The sequence below is a fragment of the Mesoplodon mirus genome (genome assembly GCF_964341445.2).
Source record: "Mesoplodon mirus genome assembly, chromosome: 16".
Taxonomy (NCBI): domain Eukaryota; kingdom Metazoa; phylum Chordata; class Mammalia; order Artiodactyla; family Ziphiidae; genus Mesoplodon; species Mesoplodon mirus.
In genome coordinates, this window is record NC_138992.1 from 2588697 (window position 1) to 2612086 (window position 23390).

Consider the following 23390-nt stretch of genomic DNA (forward strand, 5'->3'; position numbering starts at 1 on the left):
ATAAAAACTGCCAAACTCTTTTCTGATGGGTTTGAGAACGGGCTCTACCATTTTGCGTTCCCACAGTCAAACGAATGAGGGCTCTGGTCTCTGCACATCCTTGTCAGCATCCTAGTCAGCGTAGTTTAAAAAATTTTAGCCACTCTTTGGGTGGTGTAATGGTGTCCCATTGTGGTTTTAATCTGCATTTCCTTAGATGTTAAGCATCTTTTCCTGTGTTTGCAATTTGTATATCTTTAGTGAAATGTCTAACCTAGTTTTTTTGTCCTGTTTTTTAGTTGGTTTGTTTTCCTTGTTGAGTTTTACGGATACAAGTCTTTTATCAGATATATATTTTGTAAATATTTTCTCCCAGTCTGTGAGAGAAAGCAGTCTGCCTTGTTCCTGATTGCACAGTGAAAACATTCAGTCTTCACCAGTAAGTACTGTGTTTGCTGTGGGTTTTTTGGTAGCCGCTCTTTACCCAGTTGAAGAAGTTTCTTTCTATTCCTAGTTTGCTGAGAGTTCTTAACATGAATGGATGTTGAATTATGTCAAATACTCTTTCTGAATCTGTTGAGATGAACTTGTGTTTTCTCTTTTTGCATTTGTTAAGATGGTGAATTACATCAATTGGTCTTGAATATTAAACCAACTTTGCATTCCTGCGATGAATTCCACTTGATCTTAAGGTAATGTCCTCTTTATGTATTGCTAGATTTGGTTTTCTAAACTGTTTGTAAAGATTTTAATGTTTATGAGGGAAATTAGTCTGTATTTTTTTTCTTTGTAATGTCTTGTCTGGTTTTGGTAGCAAGGTAATGTTAGTCTCATAAATGAGATAGTAAGCATTCAACTCCTCTTCTGTTTTTATGAAAAAAATTATCGTAGAATTTGTATTATTTATTCCTTATATATTTGGAAGAATTCATCGGTGAATTCTTTATGTCATTTTCTTCCTGTGAAGGTTTTAAATTATGGGTTAAATTTCTTTATCGTAAATAAGCCTATTCAGTTATCTATTTCTTCTTAAATGAGCTTTGGTTGTTTATATCTTTCACATAAATTTTCCATTCCGTCTATGTTGTCAAATTTATTGGTATCAAATTCAAAATATTCCCTAATTCTTTTTTAACAGCCGTAGAATCTGTAGTCTTGTTTTTTTTTGTTGTTGTTTTTTTCTGGGGGCACGCGGGCCTCTCACTGTTGTGGCCTCTCCCGTTGCGAAGCACAGGCTCCGGATGCGCAGGCTCAGCGGCCATGGCTCACGGGCCCAGCCGCTCTGCGGCATGTGGGATCCTCCCGGACCGGGGCACGAACCCGTGTCCCCTGCATCAGCAGGTGGACTCTCAACCACTGCGCCACCAGGGAAGCCCCTGTAGTCTTGTTTTTTATTTATTTTTTATTTTTTATTTATTTTTTATTTTTATTTTATTTTTTTTTTGCTGTACGCGGGCCTCTCACTGCTGTGGCCTCTCCCGTTGCGGAGCACAGGCTCCGGACACACAGGCTCCGCGGCCATGGCTCGCGGGCCCAGCCGCTCCGCGGCATGTGGGATCTTCCGGGATCGGGGCACGAACCCGTGTCCCCTGCATCGGCAGGCGGACTCTCAACCACTGCGCCACCAGGGAAGCCCAGTCTTGTTTTTTAAGTGAGGTGAATTTACATACAGTGACACACACAGGTGCAAGTGTGCAATTCCATGAGCGTTTTGACAAATACCTATACCTGAGTAACTAACAAACACTTGATCTGCATGGAATAATTCCTTCATTCCAGAGAATGCTCTCTTGATGCCTTCCAGCTCAATCCCCCACACACCCCGTACCACAGGCAACTGCTGATTATGAATTCAATCACCATGGACTGCTTTTCTCTGTTTTGAACTTCTATAAATGGAAACGGTTCGTAGCCTTTGTGTCTGTCTACTTTTGCTCAGCATTAGTGAAGTGTCTTTTGCCTATTTTTTAATTGAGTGTTTGTCTTCTTTTTGATTTGTAGGAGGTCTTTATATATTCTGGATACAAGTCTTGGTCGGATGTAGCACTGTCTGTGGTTTCTCTTTTCACCACATTAATGGTGTATTTTGATGAATCCAATATATTAACCTTTTCTTTTGTATTTAGCACTTTTTATATCATTTCTAAGAAATCTTTGTCTATACCAAGGTTTCAGAGATATTCTCCTATTCTTGCTTCTAGAGCTTTATAGCTTTACATTTAGGTGAACCACCTTGAATTAAATTTTGTGTAGTGAGATAAGGGTTGTACAGTGAGATGAGGGTTGAGTTTTTTTCTCTTTTCCACTAATTGCAGCACTGTTTTTTTAAAAAGACTTTCCTTAGTGAATTGTCTTGAAATTTTTGTTGCATATCACCTGACTGTACACTTATGTGTCTAGGCCCTACATTTTGTTCCATTGATTGTATATCCTGAGTCTTAATTACTGTATCTTTAAGTAAAGCTTTAAATCACATAGTGTGAGTCCTCTGGCTTTGATCTTCTTTTTAAGGGTTATCGTGACTATTCTACTTTGCATTTCCAAATATATCCATATATCTATATCGATATTGTACAAGATGTTCGTTCTCTCCAAGTTGACCCAGTAGATTCCATTTAATCCCAATCCAAGTCCCAACACAACTTTAATAAAAATATATTGACAACTATATCTATTTTAAAGTTGTGTTGGGATTTGGATTGGGATTAAATGGAATCTGTCGGGTCGACTTGGAGAGAACGAACATCTTTACAATATTTAACCTTCCAGTCCATTAACATGGTGTATCTTTTCATTTATTTAGGTCTTTTAAAATTTCTCTCAGCAATGTTTTTGAATTTTCAGTGCACAGGTCTGACACATCTTAAATTTATTCCTATTTGATGTGTCCTTAATTCTATTGTAAGTAGTATTTTTACATTTTCCAGTTGTTTGCTGTTAGAATTTGTTTTATATTGATCTTGAGCTGTGACCTTGCTAAATTTGCTTACTTTCCTAATTTAAAAAAATAGATTCTTTTCAGGATTTATGTAAACAATCATCATTGCCTGTGAATAAGTGTACTTTTCCCCTTCTTTTATTTTTCTTGCCTGACTGCGATGACTGGAACCTCCAGGACCATGCTGAATAGGAGGGATGAAAGTGAACATCCTTGCCTTGTTTCCAATCTTAGAGGGAAAGCAATTAGACTTTCACTATTAAGGATGTTTTTTGCTGTAGGTTTCTTGTAGATGCCCTTTATCAGTTTGAGGAAGTTCCCTTCTATTCTTAGTTTGCCAAGGTATTTTATCATGAGTGTTTTGTCAATTTTTTTCCTGCATCTATTGAGATGATCATTGTGGCTTTTGTGCTTTTTTTTTATTTTTATTTTTTTGTTGTCCTTTATTTTGCTAATATGTTGAATTATATAGCTTGGTTTTCAAATGTTAAATTAACCTTGTATTCCTGGAACAAACACCACTTGGTCATGCTATATTATCCTTTAAAAATATTACTGGATTCAATTTGCTAATATTTTGTTCAGGAATTTTGTATCTATGTTCATGAGGAGAACTGATCTGTACTTTTATTTTCTTGTAAGATCACTGTCAGATTTTAGAACAGGGTCATGCTGGTCTCCTGAAGTGAGTTGGAAAGTGTCCTCCCCTCCTCTATTCTTCTGAAAGTTTCTATGGAATTTTAGTATTCCATCCTTTTGTTAGAATTCACTAATGAAATCAACTGGGCCTAGGATTTTCTTTGTGAGGTCTTAGACTAAAGTCAACTTCTTCATAGATATAGGAATATTCAGATTTTCAACTACTTCTTGCATTGATTTCATAAAGTTGTTTTTTAAGAAATTTATACATTTCATCTAAGCTGTCAAGTATATTGCCATAAAGTTTTTCACGATATCCTTCTGCTGGCTATAAGATTTCATCCTCTGTCTCATTTGTGATATTGGTAACTTGTGTTTGCTTTTTTTTTTTTCTTCTTGATCAGTCTTGCTAGAGTGTACCTATTATTTTTAAGAACCAATTTTTGGCTTTATTGATTCTGTTTTCCATTTCATTGATATTTGGTCTTATCTTTATTATTTCCTCCTTTCCTTGTTTTGGATTAAATGTTTTTATTTTTCTGTATTCTTATAATGGAAATTCAGATTGTTGACTTTAAACCTTCTAGTAGAGGCATTTCAAGCTATAATTTTTCTTCTGAGCACTGCTTTAGCTGCATCCCATAAATTTTGAGATATTGTGTTTTCACTGTCATTGAGCTGAAAATATTTTATAATTTCCCTTGTGATTTTTTTTTTTTAGACCCATGGGTTATTTGCAAGTATGTTGTTTAACTTCCAAGATAATTTTAATATGGAGATTTTTGTGTAATTATTGCTGTTGATTTTTTAACAATTAATTAGAGGTTTTTTAAAAATATAATTTATTTATTTATTTAGGCTGTGCCTGGTCTTAGTTGCAGCATACAGGATCTTTACTTGCAGCATGCACACTCCTTAGATGCGGCATGCAGACTTCTTAGATGCGGCATGTGAACTCTTAGTTGCGGCACGCATGCGGGATCTAGTTCCCCGACCAGGGATCGAACCCGGGCCCCCTGCTTTGGGAGCGCAGAGTCTTACCCACTGGACCACCAGGGAAGTCCCTGAGTTCTAATTTAATTTTGGCATGGTCTGAGAACATTTTCTGTGATTTAAATCTTTTCCAAGTTGTGGTCCAGCATACGTTCTAGCTTGATCAACACCCCACGTGCACTTGAAAAGAACAGATATTCTGCTATTGTTGAGCATAGTGTTCTGTAATGTCAGGTCACATTGGTTGATAGTGTCAAATCTTCTATAGCCTTGCTAATTTTTTCTTTGCTTGTTCTATCAGTTCCTGAGAGCAGTGTGTTAAAATCTCCAATGAGAGTGGATGTCTGTTTTCTCCTCCAGTTGTACCATGTCTGCATCACATATCTTGAATCTCTATTATTAAATGCGTAGACACATAGGATCATTATGTCATCTTGATGTACTGACCTTCTCATCCTCATGCACATCCCTGTTTGTTTCTTGTAAATATACCTTCAGTTGAAGTCTGTCTTGCCTGATATTAACAGCTCTACCAGCCTTATGCTCATCATTTGCAGGGTATACGTTTTTCATCCTTTCGCTCTTATTCCATTTGCATTTTTATATTTAAAGTGCAGCTCCTACAGATGACATGTAGTTGGCCTCTCCCCTGTGTTGGTCTCTGCTCTTATTCTAAGGATGCTTGTCTTTGGGTTCAGGACCATCTCATCATGAGATCTTAAACTTAGTTATATCTGCAAAGATCCTTTTGCCAAATAAGGTCACAATTACAGGTTCCAGAGGCTAAGACATGGGCATATCTTTCTCTTTTTTTATTTTATAAATTTATTTATTTTTGGCTGCATTGGGTCTTCGTTGCTGCACACGGGCTTTTCTCCAGTTGTGGAGAGCGGACACTGCTCTTTGTTATGGTGCGCGGGCTTCTCATTGCAGTGGCTTCTCTTGTGGAGCATGGGCTCTAGGCACGCGGGCTTCAGTCGTTGTGGCACACGGGCTCAGGAGTTGTGGTTCGAGGGCTCTAGAGCGCAGGCTCAGTAGTTGTGGCTCGAGGGCTCTAGAGCGCAGGCTCGGTAGTTGTGGCGCACGGGCTTAGTTGTTCCGTGGCATGTGGGACCTTCCCGGACCAGGGCTTGAACCCGTGTCCCCTGCATTGGCAGGCGGATTCTTAACCACTGCGCCACCAGGGAAGTCCCTGCAAGAAATATGATACAAACATTTGCAGGCAGCGGCAACAGCAGGGCAACTTTGCCTGGTTTTCCAACTGTGCCCTCCCTAGTCATGTGGATAAAACACCTCTTCGTCTTCCTAAGGAATCCCCTAGAAAGGGACCTAAGTCCTGCACTTTTAATTCAGATGTTACAATCACATCCAATACCAAGGGTGTCATTTGAGAGCAACCAGTGCGTTCGCATCTTCCGAGAACAAATCAAAATTATTTCCTGTGGGCTTCCCTGGTGGCGCAGTGGTTGAGAGTCCGCCTGCTGATGCAGGGGATGCAGGTTCATGCCCCGGTCCGGGAAGATCCCACATGCCGCGGAGCGGCTGGGCACGTGAGCCACGGCCGCTGAGCCTGCGCATCCGGAGCCTGTGCTCCGCAACGGGAGCGGCCGCGGCAGTGAGAGGCCCACGTACCGCAAAAAAAAAAAAAAAAAATTTCCTGTGACCAGGGAGTGGGTTGAGCTTTTGATTGTCATCGTGGTGCCGTGCCAGCCCCCAAACCAAGCTTTCTTGTCTATTGTCTGAAATACGGCTGGAGAGCTGAAATTATATTAAAGTAAACGAACTTCTAGTTCAAGATAAACACTTTTTTTGGTACCAATTTAATTCTGGTTTCTAAAGCTGAGGTAGGGAAGGCATCATTGTCTGTTTAATGAATTCTGGCTCATTTTGGGCCTTCCCACGACAAATCATTCATCATGGAATCTCTCCAAAGCACAGAGGAAACACCGAAGGCATAAAAGCGCCCTTTTCATTTCCACAAACTCCACTGGCAAGATTCTTTTTACATAAATACAGAACTATACACTTGCACCAGCCAATTTATTCCCCTTTTAACTTGTTCACCTCTTTCTCCTCTTTTATATAAAGGATCATTTCCTAAAAGCCTCTGATTTTTCTGTACTCATTTCCGTTGCAATCACTGTCAAATAAGATCTTGGAAATTATCACCAAGAATAAAGGAAATGAAAAGTCTGCATTAAAGAAACTTGACAGGTGCTTAGAATAAGAACAAATCCAAAATGATCCTGTATTAATTTTTTCCGGGGTTAATATTTTTCTTATTGAAGTATAGTTGATTTACAGTGTTGTGTTAGTTACTGCTGTATAGCAGCAAAGTGATTCAGTTATACATACATACACACTTTTTAAAAATATTCTTTTCCATATGGTTTATCGTAAGATACTGAATACAGTTCCCTGTGCTCCACCGTAGGACCTTGTTGTCCATCCATTCTGTATGTAATAGTTTGTATCTGCTCATCCCAAACTCCCAGTCCATCCCTCCCTCAACCCTCTGCCCCTCGGCAGCCACAGGTCTGTTCTCTGTGTCCGTGAGTCTGTTTCTGTTTCGTAGATAGATTCATTTGTGTCATATTTTAGGTTCCACATATAAATGATATCATATGGTATTTGTCTTTCTCTTTCTGACTTACTTCACTTAGTAATAATAATCTCTAGTTGCATCCATGTGGCATTTCATTGTTTTATGGCTGAGTGATAGTCCATTGTGTGTGTGTATGTGTGTGTATGTATGTATGTATGTATGTATATATATACCACATCTTCTTTACTCATTTATCTGTTGATGGACATTTAGGTTGTTTCCATGTCTTGGCTATTGTAAATAGTGCTGCTATGAACTTTGGGGTGCCTGTATCTTTTTGAATTAGAGTTTTGTCTGGATATATGCCCAGGAGTGGGATTGCTGGGTCATACGGTGCTTCTATTTTTAGTTTTGTAAGGAACCTCCATACTGTTCTCCATAGTGGCTGTATCAATTGACATTCCCACCAACAGTGTAGGGGTGGGGGGGCTCCCTTTTCTCCACACCGTCTCCAGCATTTGTTATCTGTCAACTTCTGAATGGTGGCCATTCCGACGGGTGTGAGGTGCTACCTAACTGTTGTTTGGATTTGCAGTTCTCTCATGATTGGTGATGCTGAGCAGGCCTGGATTATTCTAAAGTGCCGCCACCAGTTAATGTTGGATAAAGTAAGGAAACTGCACAGCAGTGTTTTAGTAAAAAAGAGAATTTATTACCAACGCGGTGAAAATACCTGGTTACCTGTGGGTTGGAATTCAATAATTTATGTGGGTTTCTGACAGGCTTTTCCTCTAATTTCTCACGTGTTTACAGAAGCAGGATTCTACCTTCTGCCGTTTGCTGCTGGCCTAGTCCTCCATCTAGAAGTCAGTCAGGGGAACACACCCTCCCCAGAAGGACAGACTCGGTGGGTGGAGGGCGGATTAGGCCACCTGGCTGTTCTCCGCACGTCTCAGAACATTGCAAAATGTCAGTCAGTGAGCAGACCCTCCAGAATGCTTGGGTTCTGCAGACGCCTCTGAAGCCTGGCTGTGTGCTAGGGGCCTGACAGAGACCCTCACAGACCTCTCAGGGTGAGTGAGGTCCGGCGTGATGTCTATCCAAGTCCCCAGAGCCCAGAGGGAGGGTCCGGCAGCCAGCCCCCTGTGGCAGAGCGCATCACGGGCCCACAGGGGACAGGCCTCGGGCCTTCACGCAGTGCAGCCGTGCCAACACCTCCCTCGCTGACAATTAGGGGACGATAGCTCAACGGTAATGGTAAAAATGTACAAAAGGTCCCTTTTGCAAACATTTATAGCTAGTAAGATAAGAGCAGAGCTAGTATTATCCTCAGTTAAATAATAAGGCACCATCTACATATACATACACGCTGTGCACCTAGGATGCAGATGCAGTGGAAACGGACACGAGTATCTGGTAAGAGTTTGTGCTATTTTAGATGGAACGCCAACCTTTGGTCGAAAAAAGTCTCTAGGTTGTTTCATTATAAAAAACGTTGCATTAGTTAAAAGGAAAAAACCCAGCGCTTGCGTCAGCTCGCCCAGCCCTGTCCAGACAGCCTCAACCCAGTGTTGTCCCCCTCCCTGGGCAGGCGCTGGTCACCTGCTCTGTCGGGGGACAGCAAGGGCAGGCGCAAACCTGTTCAACCACAACGTGGTCATTTAAAATACACTGCTTCTGATGAGCTTTGCTGGGAACAAGAGGTCAGTGTCTGGCTGTCGGGCTCCTGTAAATCTGGTGCTTGCTATTTGCTGAGTGAGTGAAGTGGAGGAAAAGCAAGACCCAAGGTCTGCAGGTCACGGGTGCTCCGGCTAAACCGCTCCCAGGTGGCCTGGTCCTGGCCCAGGTCGTGGATTCTGGAGCCGTCTAGACAGCACAGGGTGACTTCTCAGCAGAGGCTGCCTGACAGGCACCCCAGCCTGAAACGGTCCAGTTTAATCAGCTAAGTCCAGGAGAGAAAGTGCGACACTATCGGTCTCATAACTGAGGCCAGAGAGCCAAACAGGCCCCCGCAGAGGAGCCCGCGCAGTGCCCCCCGCCCCAGGCTCAGACCCGCCTTCTCTGGGGAGGCGCCAGGAGCCGGCAGAAGGCGCATCCCTCGCTCACAGGGCACACGCGCCCTCAGTTACTCGACCTTCCAGATGGCAATCTTCCCCTCGTCGCGGCCGGACCCGCTCAGCACGTATCTGTCCTCCGCGGAGCACAGGGTCTTCACCGTGTCCGCGTGGGCCACCAGCTCCTTCTCTACCGTCTTCCTCTCGGCATCGATCACGTAGATTTTCCCTTTGGATCTCCCCTGCGACAGCCCTGTGCAGCCCACCCAGATCTGCTGAGGAGAAACGGGCACCACACAAGCAGCCCACTCAGAGGTGTGCGGCGCTCTCTCGGGCACCCCCAGACCCACGTCCTTCCCGGCCAGGCCTTGGTCAGCAGCCCCGGGGCCGCCTTACCTGCTTCTTCACCCTGATCATGCAGTTGATCTTGGAGCAGTCCTGGAGGTGGATCCTCTGCGGGGGCTGGGCGAGGTCCTGCAGGCTCCAAACGTAGATGTCGTCGTACCCGGCACAGGCCGCCCAGAGCTGCTCCTGCTAAAGTGGAACGGATCACGACGCGGGCGGTGGCAGCCCAGTGGCACGGGGGCGCCGGCCCAACCTGACGCACGGACTTACCTCGGGCATGAGCTGGAAACCCAGGAAGGAGGTGCTTATCTCTTTAAAGTTCTCACCAATCTTCAGTTCTTGATGAAGAGATCCAGCCGTGGTCACGACCACGATACTGTTACTGGTACCTGCAGGGTGGAAGGGCCAGCATGAGGGGCAGGCAGAGCGAACTCGGAGCACAGGGATGAAAGTGCCGTGAGAGCTGCAGTGTGACCTGCAGTGTGACCGGCGGGGCCACAGCTCCTGTACCACGTCTGACCATGGTGTCAGCATCTGTAACTGTAGCTGCCCCGTAGCACCTTCGCCTTTTCTTGCAGGGACACTCAGACCATTAGCCCCATTTTTACCGAGGAGGAAGCGGTTGGAGTCCAGCGCCCTCTCCTGAGGCTTTCGGAACCCTTCCTGCCACGGTTGTTTGGCATTTCCTATCACTTGAGGCCACGGCATCTGCTACCCCCGGCGGTGAGGATTAGAACTCTAGGTGATGGTGCCCCGCCATGGGACACGTCTCTCTGTTTAAGCTCTTCTCTGTCTCTTTCTATTACTCACTCCAGCAAACCAAGAGTTTCCACATCATGAGAGCTACAGGCCATCAAAATTAGTACCGCAGGGAGGAGGTCAGATCAAGGCTACAGGGGAGACGGAGTCAGGTTCAAGGAAAGGTGAAGAGCTGCAGGGCTGTCCTCTCTTGGCTTTTATTGCCTGCGTCCTCCACCTCCCGCCCTGTGCTGAGGCCACCAGGACAGGAGGACACAGCCCTGCCCTCAGGCAGTGCCATCTGGCTCCAGAGGGAGGGGGTACGAGTCCCCAAGGTGGGCTCCGGCTTCCTGTCACGGTGGGTGGACTCCAGGTCCACAGAGAAATGACCCCTCTGTCCTTGGCTGCCCTCAGGACTCGGAAGCTCAGCTGGGTTCTCAGTCACAGGTGGCGAGAGGCCGCCCGTACCTCTCTTTCCTGAGACCTAATAAGCAAACCCCAGCATCCCTCCTTTTATCCCGAGATGCCATTATCCACTTGGACTAATTAACAGGCCCCTAGGATGCCGCTGCCTGTTAGCAAGACCTGGGTGGCAGGAAGTCCTGCCAAGAGGCGCTAATGCCCCCGGGGGCGTGCCGACCAGCATGCTCGCCGCCCGCCAACACTGCACAGGGCGGAGTTCACAGCGACCCTGCTTGTGCGAGCACGGAGGGGCCCTGCTGCACACGTTACGAGGGATGGGGGCGACAGATGTGGGTGAGACCGATCACTGTCCTCGAGGTGGGCCAGGTACCCAAAGGGAAGGTGCCCCTGCCGTGGGCGGTGGAAGGGAGGAGGACCTGGGGAGAGCTTTGTCCACGAGATCCGGGGAAGCGGTCCTCTGGGGTAACTGTCACCAACCCTCACACTCACGGACGCTCCAAGGCCCACTTTCTGCCTCTCACATCTCCCAGCCGTCAGCGTGCTCTCCTGTGGGAGGGATGGTATTTCCATCTCACTTTTCAGATGAAGAAACAGAGACTCCAAGAGTGCAGGGGACCAGCCCAAAGTGACCAGTCATCGGTGACAACACCTGGATTTGAACCTGAATGCACACGGAGGCTGCAGCCTGAACCACAGGTGTGCCAGCAACATCACAGAGCAGACCTCCGGCCACAGGGAGCAGGGACGGGGTCCGCACCCTCCCAGAAACGTCAGGCCTGGGGGAGGGGCAGTGCTGCAGTAAAGGCAGCTTCCATCCAGACGCAGGGAAGGCATGCAGGGTCTGAAATACTGGGACGGAAGTAGAAAGGGAAGCCGGGGACCCTCAGGCTCACCTCGCCTGAGGAGTCAGAGGTGTCGCCTGTCCCCCACCACACACACTCTCAGGCCACACCTCAGTGCCCACAGACCACAGCTGATGAGTGACCAAGGCTTTAGCTGTTACCCTTGTTTAGATAAAGACTTGGAACAACACTTCACAGCAAACACTCTCTTTTACCCAGAGAAGCCCTGCTTTCCTCTTGTCCTTTTCTCATTGTTGTTAACTAGGAAAACTACTTACTGTATACGTTAAGTTGAAAAATAAGAGGGATTCCATCCTGAAAACAAGGCTATGCATCCTCATCCTAATCTGTTACGTCTCTCACTATATTTAACAGGCAACTTTTGGTCCAAAATGCATCCATGGATGGACAGACACACATCTGACAGTCACTGGAGATCAACCAAAGCTGAGGGATATGGTCTTTGAAAGAAAAGAAAGACACTCAGTGAGCTGCACAGTTACCTAGGTTTCCTCTGACAGGACTTCCCGGCTCTTTGTGGGGCACTGAGGGATAAAAATTCTAGCTGTACGTTGCAGGCCATCTTGGTTGAGGATATAGTTTGGGGCTGCTGCTGCCATTGTGGCTGGAAATAGAGGGGGGACATCTCCCAAATGAGGGATCCCCAAAATGCATGTATAAATTCTCCTCAAATCCTTGGCTGACTCCCAAACTGTGTATAAACAGCAGAACTGGAACATTCAAGACCTGAAAAGAGCTCCCCAGGGCTACAGAGATAAGAGTTCAAAGTTCTAGCTCATCCCTGTAGGAAAGGCTTGGTATATACCTTGGGCATTCCTCGAAACCCTAAAAGGGCCATGCTGTAAGAACAAAGACCACATACCAGGACTAAGGTCAAAACTGAAATATACTCACCCTAGAAAATCCTAAGACCAAGCCTCTCCACAGGATCAAGATGCTCTGTCAGTAATTTAATGACCTTCTAGAACAAGACTTAAGGATATAGTCCAGAGTCTCCTCAGCATGTCATTAACAATATCCAGGATGCAGTGAAAATTACTACACATGTGAAGCTTGAAGATGCGACTAAAAACCAACAGGAAACACAGTAGACAGAAGCAGACCCACAGATGATCCAGTATCCAGCAGACAAGGACTTTAGACCAACAATTACAAATATGTTTTAAAACTTAGAGAAAGATATGGAGAGGATAAGTGAAGAATATAGGATTTAGGAGAGAAAATCAAAGTTCTTTATAAAATAAATGGAAGTTCTAGAACTAAAATGAAAATTTGCTGGATAGGTTTAACTGCAGACAGGACACAGAAGAAGAAAGGTTCAGGTCTTAGCCAGACTAAAGCACACAAGAAAAAGAAGGAAAAAATTATAGCAGTGCCTGAGACCTGTGGGACATTATCAGATGGTCTAACTAATATATAATTATATATAATTATAATATATATATTACTAATATATAATTAGAATCCCAGAAGACACGGAGAGAGAATGGGCAAGAGAAATAATGGAAGAGGTAATGGTTATGTTTTCCCCAAATTCAAGAGAGTAAATGCAAGCAAGATAAACACAAAGCCCTTCACACCCAAGCACACTGTAGTCCAACTCATGCAAACCAGAGACAGAATCTTAAAAGCAGCCGCAGAAACCACATTATATTCAGCAGAACAGGGGGAATGATGGCCGACCTCCCATCAGGAACAAGCTAAGCTGCAAGACACTGGAATGATATCTCCAGTGTGCCAGGAAAAAAATAAAAACTACCAGCCTAGAATCTGTTTACAACAGACTCATATCATAAGAAATACTACAGGAAATTCTTAAGGCTACGGGGCAATGATGCAAGATGGAAACCTGGATTTTAAGAAGGAGTGAAGCCCAACCAGAAATGGTAAATATATGGGCAAAAATAATTTTTTTCTTAATTTCTTCGAAAGACCATTGAACACTTAGGCAAAATTTTTTAAAATAGGTTTATCACAATCATAGAAATAAAATACTGCATTTAACAATAGGAAAGGGAGAGAAAGAGGTGAATGGAATTAATTTTACTGCTGTGCTCTGTGTCCATTATACATGAAGTGGTGTGTAACAGTTATTTAAAGTAGATTGTGAGAAGGTAAGGTTGCACATTGAAATCCTTAAAGCAACCACTAAGAAGTGGAACAGAAAACACAGAGCTAGGGACTTCCCGGGCAGTCCAGTGGTTAAAACTCCACACTTCCACTGCAGGGGGCGTGGGTTTGATCCCTGGGGCTGGGGAACTAAGATCCCACATGCTGCGTGGCATGGCACCCCCCCCCAAAAAAAAACCAAACATAGAGCTAAAAAGACAATAAAGAAGATTAACTTGAATTTAAAAGCAGTCTAAAATAAGGCAGGAAAGGAGGAACAAAAGAAAAAAGTACAGATGTGAAAAATGGAAAAAAAAATAGGGTACACTCAACCATATGATTAATCGCCTTGAAAGTGAGTAGACTGATTGGCACAGGATATGAATAGACATTTCTCTGAAGAAGACACACAGATGGCAAGTAGTCCATGAAAAGATGCTCTACATCAAGAGCCATCGGGGAAATGCAACCAGACCCGCAATGAGATGCCACTTCACGCCCACCAGGATGATTACGATAAAAAAAAAAAGGGGCTTCCCTGGTGGCACAGTGGTTGAGAGTCCACCTGCTGATGCAGGGAACACGGGTTCGTGCCCCGGTCCGGGAAGATCCCACATGCCACGGAGCGGCTGGGCCCGTGAGCCATGGCCGCTGAGCCTGCGTGTCCAGAGCGTGTGCTCCGCAATGGGAGGGGCCACAACAGTGAGAGGCCCGCGCACCGCAAAAAAAAAAAAAAAAGATAATAACAAGTTCTGCTGGGGATGGGGAGGAACTGGAAGCCTCATATACCGCTGGTGGGGATATAAAACGGTGTGGCAGCTTTGGAAAAGAATGACAGGAGAGCCGATAACCAAGCTGTAGCATTCATGCAATAAAAAGAATGAGCTATTGCTACTCAAACACTGTGGATGAATCCTAAAAACATCATGTTGCCTGAACTGAGCCAGATGAAAGGAACACATGCTGTAGAGCCCATTTATAGAAAGTTCAGGAACAAGCAAAACAAATCCATAACAGAATTCAGAAGTTGGCCCCTCGAGTGGGGGCCACCTGGAAAGGGGCACAGAGGGACCAGCAGTGGTGATGGAAATGTTCTGTCTTGATTGTCGGATGGTTATGTGGTGTATACTTTCGTCAAGACACAACAAATTGAACAGTACGGTACTGGCACAACAACAGAAATGTAGATCAGTGGAACAGGATAGAGATGCCAGAGATAAACCCACGCACCTATGGTCACCTAATCTATGACAGGGGAGGCAAGAATATACAATGGAGGAAAGCCAGTCGCTTCAATAACTGGTGCTGGGAAAACTGGACAGCTACATGTAAATCAGTGAACTTAGAACATTTTCTAACACCATACACAAAACTGAACTCAAAATGGATTAAGGACCTAAATGTAAGGCCAGACACTTTTTATAAAACTTTCAGAGGAAAACATAGGCAGAACACTCTTTGACATAAACTGCAGCAAGATCTTTTTTGACTCACCTCCTAGAGTAATGAAAATAAAAACAAAAATAAACAAATGGGATCTAATGAAACTTAAAAACTTTAGCACAGCAAAGGAAACCATAAACAAAAAAGACCACCCTCAGAATGGGAGAAAATATTTGCAAACGAAGCAACCGACAAGGGATTAATTTCCAAAATGTACAAACAACTCATGCAGCTCAATATCAAACAAATAACCGAATCAAAAAATGGGCAGAAGATCTAAATAGACATTCCTCCTAAGAAGACATACAGATGGCCAAAAAACACATGAAAGACACTCAGCATCACTCATTATTAGAGAAATGCAAATCAAAACTACAATGAAGTATCACCTCACACCACTAAGAATGGCCATCATCAAAAAATCTACAGGGCTTCCCTGGTGGCGCAGTGGTTGAGAGTCCGCCTGCCGATGCAGGGGACACGGGTTCGTTCCCCGGTCTGGGAGGATCCCACATGCTGCGGAGCAGCTGGGCCCGTGAGCCATGGCTGCTGAGCCTGCGTGTCCGGAGCCTGTGCTCCGCAACGGGAGAGGCCACAACAGTGAGAGGCCCGTGTACCGCAAAAAAAAAAAAAAAAGAATAAAAAGAAAAAAATCCTTCAATTTATAAAAAAAGTGTTCATGACCATCACCCACGTTACCTGGCATACACCAGGGAAGACTTCAAAGTGCAACCTCTGTGCGGTGATGCTCAGAAAATGCAAAACCCACGCCACCAGGCACAACGTCTGTACCTCCCCGTCACACCCCGAAGTGGCCCCGACCCACAGGCGTCCCCGGCCGAGGTCTGTGCTGGGAGGGGCAGAGGGGAGCAGAAAGCACGGCTGGGGAGACGACGGGGCCACAGAGGGCTGCCGGGAGGAGTGGCAACGGCCCCCCGGGGCACGGCGAGAGCAGAGACGAGGAGCAGGAGGGGAGGCCGCGCAGGGCGTAGGGCGGCCGGGGATGCAGCCAACTCAGGAGGGGCGTGGGGAGCCGCGCGCATCCAGAAGGAACCAGGGTTCCACGGTCAGAGTTGGAAACGCGTGTGGCAGAGGCAAGGGGCCTCGGCTCCCCTGCCGTTAGCCAGGAGCCACGGGCAGGGACCAAGTACTTACAGCACCAGAGGCGGCCGCCGTGCAGTCTGAGGGCCGAGAGCCCTTCGCCCGGCAGCTGGAACCTGCTGGTCACCCGCAGGGAGCTCGCGTTCCAGGTCAGGACTGCCCCGTCCGCGCTGCACGAGTACACAGTGCTGTGGGGTGAACACACGTGCAGGCGCTTAACTGTGGCCCTGAGAACACCGTGAGCCGTTTCAAGTTCCCACCAGGTAAAGCATACACAACACGGCCAGTGAGAGACGCCAGTGCCGTCAGGGTGGCGGGTTTCTGAGCGCCCCCCGCCCGCCCCGGCACCTCCAACATGGCTACTGGCGCCGCCAGGAATTGCGAGCAGAGCCGTAAAGGACTGTTAGCTACAATCCGCCCCTCCCGCCAGGGGCCCGGAATGGCGCACGCCCCCTCCAAGCTCAAGTCCACGGATCAACCCGGCGTCCGTGACTGGCAGCCGCGGGGAGGCGGGCTCAGCTAGTGCCGCGCACGGCCCTTCCCCCACCTGATGGCGTGTCATCTTCACGCGAGGACCTAGGCCCACCCGACTGAGGACAGGCGGCACCCCTGAAACTCGGGGCACAAGGGGATGGGGGTGGCACAGAGGGAAGCGGCCGAAAAGCTTAGGAGCTGTGGCCACCTGCGCCCAGGGCTGGGGCTGCCCGTTCAGGGTGGGTGACCTCAGCATACCTCACACACCCACTGAGCCCCGCTTCCTCACAGAGGGAAACGGGGACCCCGCCTGGTTCTCACGTCTCCCCTGGGCACCCAAGCACGGGACACGGCAGAGAGCAGGACAGACGCGGGGCTGGCACTCTTAACGTGGTGAAGCCGGTGAAGGATGAGGTAAGTACATCTTACAGGTTGAACTGTGTCCCCCCAAAAATATATGGTGACATCCTAGCCCCCCGACACCTCAAAATGCCACCTCATTTGGCAGTAGGGCCTTTCCAGAAGTAGTTAAATGCCGCGAATAGTGTGGCCCCCATCCAGCATTGACCGGTGTCCTCATAAGAAGGGGGCATTTGGACACGGGCAAACGGGATTCCATGAGAAGACATGGGGTTAGGGTGATGCGTCTACGGGCCCAGGATGGCAGGCAAACACCAGAGCCAAAGAACAGGCAAGGAAGGCTGGGTGCCAGCTGCTACAAGCACCACGCGCATGCTGGACTCGGTCTCCAGCAGAGGCCGCTTCTCTGCACCCAGGATGACCACGAATGTCCCGACTCACCTTCCAGACCCGCTTTGCTCCCCCTGCCCAGCCCGGGCCCTGCAGGCCATGGCCCACGGCCACGGGAACCCTTCCCTCTGGGACCCCTGACCCACGCAAGAGCCAGATGGCCCCTCCTCCCAGGGAAGCCTGGCCGGACCTGGGTGCCTGCGCTCTGTCCTGCACGACCAGACCCGTGATGCTGGAGCGGTGGTCCGTGAGCTGCTTGTTGCAGGACATGCTGTGGACGTTGATGATGTAGATGACCGAGTCCTCCGAGCCGACCCACACCTGGCTTTGCTCCGCCATCACCATGCAGTTCTGAGGGGGCCGAGGAGACAGCAGAGCGGTCAGCCCCCCGTGTTCCCGGCAGTCGTTCTGGCCTGTACGCTCCCAGCCAGCACTGAGCCGCCGCTCAGGGACCGACAGGCTTAGGGTCCTGCCGGCCTCTGGGCACGCTCTTGTCACTCGATCAGCACATCATTTTGCTGTGTGTTCCTGTTTAAGGATGCCTCTGACCCTTGAACGACACAGGTTTGAACTGCATGGGTCCACATTTTCTCTGTAAAGCACATTCCAGCCTCTGGCACCTCAGCTCTATACTAGGGCACCACGTTAAACAGCAAAATCACGATAAAGAGCACAAAAATGCGAAGAACATGGCACTAAATAGGCCGTGAAAAGGACACCTGTCTACAGTTTGAGCTGAACCGAGAAGGCAGAGTCGCCTTTCTTGACCTCGGCTGGGAACATGCACACAGCTCCCATTTCTCCCTGCTCTGTAGATGTGCGTGTCTGTGGAGAACCGTGAAAGCGCTGTATTTGCTCTGGAGCTACAGATAAATTTTAGCGGGTCGGGAAGTTTGCAAATATGGAATCTGCAAATAATGAGGACAGACTGTATATTAGCAACAGACAAAATGCCAGTGATTATCTCTAGACTTTCTGAAATTAGAAATTAAGGACTAAAACACTGAAGAGTTAGAAAAGCCACATAAACATGTGAAACGCAAATGTGTCTGCTGTACATCTCAACCAACCCGATTGCATCCCTAAAAAAGCGTTCCCTAAACGTTTCCTGAGTGGTGTCCGACTCTCTCCACGATATGGGCAACATTTTACTGGTAACCGAACAAGGGTCTCACTCAGATTGTCAGATCCAAGCAGATTCCAAAGAGCAACAGTTACATCACTGTGGAGGGGCTGAGGCTAGATCTAATCCTGTATAATCAGGACTGATGGTGCTTACTGGTACTTCTCTCTGTCAGAAGGAAGAGCTCATAAAAATTGATAGCTTTAATTTTACCAACAAACATTCTCATAAGTTAGAAAAAGATGCTACCTTGCTAATTTCAGAATTAATCATTTTAAAAAGCCCTTTCTTTTGAGGCATCTACCTGAGAATTGTTGTAACATTTTAGTAAAATGTCTTTCTTTAGTGGCCCGAAGGTATCTTTAGATAAACCACTTGGAACTTCAAATTTCAGATGAGGCAGCATTTTCTAGAGATAATTGCCCCAGTTGCTGTCTTGTTGAAACAGTACAAAATAACCCTGTGAAACCAGTGGGAAGACATTTTCACAGAACTGGATGACTTCCTGCTTTAATTCAATGTTTCCTGGCCTAACTGGGGAGCAGAAGAGATTGATACAACATGCAGCCGCGTGATTTCATCTTCACAAGGATTTTAAGTTATTCTACTCTTTAAACAGTCTTTGAAATGCTGCTTGTAACTAAGAATCAACAGGAAAAAAATTAAATTTTAGAATAAGAGTGAAGTCCTTACTTTCTTGTTTTTCATTTCATCTAAAGCGTTATTAGACTTTTGTACATATTTTACTTTAATGTGTCTTGGATTCCGTTCCTTTATCATCTGAGGCTCATTATTTGAATGCGGGGGAAAATGGTTTAGCAACTTCTTTCGAATGATCCCGCACCTCCTTGGCAACATATATTCACAATATTTCTGTTTCACCCCAGTTTTGAAAGCATAGATTGTCACATTACCTTTAGATGGTGGAACGTGGCCATCAAAGTTGATGATACGAAGTAATGAGGAACACTTAGGTACGTAAACTTTGCTACACCGTGCCTTTTACATTAAACGTGAAAAAAGAAGTCTTGTGTTAAAGGAGTTGGCCTGAGGATTTTCCCAGCAAGAACCCCTTGGGACAGTGGCTTCCTTTGTGCCCTCAGAGGGTCTTGAACAGGATGAAGCCCACCAAGGAGTAGCTGTGACAGCATTTTGGACAGTAGGGTGGTATCGCCAGAGATACCTGGAGTGCCGAGTTAAAAGGCAGCCCCACCGGAAAGAAACCACTGATCACCCCTCATCTGGAAACACGAATTCACACGACCCGTTCCAGGCGTGGAGGCCCTGGGGCACATGGCTGACATCACGTAGTACAGAAATAAGAAATGATTTTCAAAGGGCCGTGCAAGGCCTCGAGAAGTCTCCAAAAAGCAGGGGGCTGATCCTGGTGGCACTGAGGGCTACAGACCTAAAACTTGACCTCGGGTTTGTGGGGGTGGGGGGAGGCTGTGTTTGCATGAATTTAGCTTTCTTTTTTTTTTTAATTTATTTTATTTATTTTTGGCTGTGTTGGGTCTTTGTTGTGGTGCACGTGCTTCTCATTGCGGTGGCTTCTCTTGTTGAGGAGCACGGGCTCTAGAGCGCAGGCTCAGTAGTTGTAGCACGCGGGCTCAGTAGTTGTGGCTCACGGGCTCTAGAGTGCAGGCTCAGTAGTTGTGGCGCACGGGCTTAGTTGCTCCGTGGCAATATCTTCCCGGACCAGGGCTCGAACCCGTGTCCCCTGCACTGGCAGGCGGATTCTTAACCACTGCGCCACCAGGGAAGTCCCTTAACTTTCTTTTAATTAAATAAAGTTGACCAGGCTATCAGTCTAAAAGCTCAAAGAATTGAGGTTTCTCAACCACGCGATAACTATAATATCATGCAGATTTGACTTAAATGGTTCTTAGTTTTCAAACCCAAATGTGTTAAAATGATTCTAGTGTCTGCTTTTGGTGACTGACAATGTAAATGTGAGACTACCACACTGCCCTTTCCATGACTGAAATCCTGTTTCAGATTTCAGAGCGGGGGTGGTTAAAGCCATTATCTGCTCACTTAAAGAAGAACATTTAAGTGAAGGATGGAACAAGCTTACATTTTAAAACTCGAGATAAAAATCAAAGACTTGCAGGATTCAGCGACGCTGTGGGATTCGTGTATCCCGCTGCCTATACAGGTGGACGTGTTCAGTTTCCAAAATCACAAGTTAACCCGGAAGCTGGCTGAGTACTGTGCGCACTTGTTTACTCACCAGTTTAGAAGTGCCCACTTTAAAGCAGTGCTGGTGAACTGTCCACGAGGAAGCATCAAATACGACCACCTTGCCTTCGTTCAGAGCGCACCATAATTTGGGGTGAGCATCCTCGACTTTTTCTGCCGGGTCAAGGTGCCCTAAAGAGGAAAGCAACCCAAAACGGTGAAACCCTCTGCTGCATCAGCATGTGGTTCATACACGACTCAGGTCCTGCCCGGCCCCTGCTCAGCCCCAGGTGCCACCCTGGGTACCCAGGACCCAAAGGTGAGCACGGCCCAAGCTTCCGTGCCCCTCGGAGCTTCGAGTCTCGGGGACAAGCTGGCTCCAGGTAGAGAAACATGCAGACAGACGGAGCCCGGGGTTGGGGGGATGGCTTCCCTGAGCCAGGATCTGGAGGAGGCCTGAGGATTCACTCGGGGGCAGCGCTGCAGGCAGAGGGAAGTGGGCGCAGGGCCAGAGGAAGAAGGGAGCCTGTGGACACGTCCCCGAGGGCAGCCGGGCTCCCGCTGCCTCTCATCACCGCCAGCACGAGGCCTGGTCAGCGCTTTCCGTCTTGGCCATCCTAACGTCGTGAAGACTTTGGTTTTTCAGTTGTGGTTTATTTGCGTTTCCCTGACGCCGATGAGGCTGCTTGCTTTAGCTGGCCGTCTGGATGTCCTCCATGGTGAAGCCTTTACGTCTCTTGCCCATTTCTGAATCGGGCTGTCTCATTCTCCTTGACTTGTAGCCGTTCTTTAAATATCCCCAACTTGAGCCCCTTGTTGGTTCTCTCGTCTTGTAAATATCCCTTTCCCCGTCTGCAACCACCACTTTCACTCGTTTGGAAGTTTCTTTTAAAAATCCTTAACTCACCCGTCTGTTCCTTTATGGCTGGTATCCTTTATATGCTATTTGTGAATTTTTTCCTTACCATAAGGTCATGAATATCTTCTTCTATGTTATCATCTCCACGTTTCATTTGTTTATGTTTTTGCCTTTCACGTTTAGACTGAAGTGATGGCCGCGTGTGATCTGAGGTGTGGTCGAGCTTCATCTTCTGCACACGGATGCACGACACCCCGACGCCTTCCGTGATGGAGACCGTCTTTCCCGTCCCCTGCTCTGCAGCACCCCCTCCGTCGTAAGTGCAAGAAGTGTGAATCTGCCAGGCCTTCTGGGGTGTTCATGCCGTTGGTCTCCTGGCCCCCTTGGGGGAGATCCTGCCCACTGAGACAGTCTTCAGTCCCCCAGAGACTGGGATGCTCTGAAGCTTGGTGCCTGGGGCCTGGCTCCCTTGACTCTCGGAATTCTTGGAGGGGTTGCCCACTTCTTGACGGGTGCGTCCTGACCCCAGGCTCGTCCCCCTGACCCCACATGGCTGGCCAAAGCTCTCTCGGCCACTGTTTCCAGTACCGGCAGCCATTGCATGGGAAAAGGGGCCCCCCTGTTCTCCTTTGTTTTTTTATACTTTGTCCGGCCCTTCTAGATGTTCTCAGAGGGAAGGGAACTAGCCCATGATGACAGGAAACCCAGAGTCTAGTCAGGCTTAATTTAAGGGAAACTAGCGTAGGTCTAAGGAGAGCTCGTCTATTCAGATGCCGTGATGAAAGGCGTCTTGGTCTGTGCCGTCACAGCCGAGTGACATCAGCAGACAGCCTCGACTGGATATATCTCCAGAGGGACGGGCTCGGCCGCTCTCTACTCTCTTTCATCTGAGATCTGTTGCTTTGCTGGGTCTTCTGGACGTCCAGGGAGGAGATAAACTCTCCGGCCGGGAGGCTGCTTTGCCACAGAAACTCAGTTTGCCCATCGGACACCGTGTGGAACGTAAGCTCCTGGCTGTGGACCGCTGGACTGCCCCGCGAGGTCACGAACCTCGGAGGGTGAAGGATGGGGGTGCACGGAGGCCGCCGCTGCCGCCGCCGCCAACTCCTGATGCGGACGGGCCGGACAAGGCGCGGCCGGACTCGAAGGCTCTGCCCGGAACTGAGCTCCTTTGTTCCCAACACTGTAACCTTGGAGCAACACTCGGCTGCAACTCTCTGCAAGTCAGAACTAAGTAAAAGCATTCGGACAGTTGTGCGCCTGTGACGCAGGGTGGTCTCTGTTCACCCCCAGGCCTGGGCAGCGACCCTGTCTTCTTGCCGTCATCACTCTGACGCAGCTCGTAGGGGCCGTGAAAGTCTGTGGGGCCGCCCGACCGCTCCAAGCAGGAAGAGCTGTGTTGTCAGATGTGCACATCAGCCCAGGAGGTGCAGCCATCCCATCCCGGTGACAACGGGCTTGATACGACCAAAGACAGAAGCACAGGGCCTTTATCCACCGGACGTGAGGATGGCGAGGCCAGACTGGGACTCGGCCCCTCACGGCCCCGCTCCAGCCTCTGAGTCCACAGAGAGGCCGCACCTCGTTGCTCAGGGTTCCGCCCTCCAACAGTAGAAAACCACCTGGTCCCCGTCCACCCTCCTCCTGCCACTCCCCTTCCACGTCGGCGCTGACCCTGACCACAAGTCTTAAGCTCTCAGACTGTTCCAAACACAGCAGCGACATAAGCAACAAGGTCCTACTGTACAGCACGGTGAGCTATGTTCAATGTCCCGTGATAAACCATAATGGAAAAGAATATGAAAAAGAATGTATATATGTGTATAACTGAAT

The 23390-nt window shown here is 47.6% G+C and overlaps 1 protein-coding gene and 1 long non-coding RNA gene across 6 annotated transcripts in view; one reads left to right on the plus strand and one right to left on the minus strand.

The window, feature by feature from the left end:
• Positions 1 to 247: 247 nt before the first annotated feature.
• LOC309792219 lies at positions 248 to 23364 on the plus strand. The gene is made up of 3 exons (XR_014291621.1): positions 248 to 418; positions 596 to 671; positions 21741 to 23364. It is a non-coding gene; the product is annotated as an uncharacterized lncRNA (long non-coding RNA).
• Positions 7779 to 23390, minus strand: part of DENND3 (DENN domain containing 3) — a 56091-nt gene continuing 40479 nt past the window's right edge. For 2 of the 5 annotated variants that reach the window (XM_082601669.1, XM_082601665.1), the window contains exons 18-23: positions 20751 to 20890; positions 17585 to 17745; positions 16225 to 16358; positions 9764 to 9882; positions 9545 to 9682; positions 7779 to 9423 (exon numbers count right to left, since the gene is read on the minus strand). In XM_082601669.1, the coding sequence (XP_082457795.1) occupies positions 9220 to 9423; positions 9545 to 9682; positions 9764 to 9882; positions 16225 to 16358; positions 17585 to 17745; positions 20751 to 20890 (896 nt within the window). In that variant the 3' untranslated portion in view covers positions 7779 to 9219. The remainder of the gene's footprint in view (positions 9424 to 9544; positions 9683 to 9763; positions 9883 to 16224; positions 16359 to 17584; positions 17746 to 20750; positions 20891 to 23390) is intronic. The other 3 variants (XM_082601668.1, XM_082601667.1, XM_082601666.1) reach the window with 3 other exon arrangements.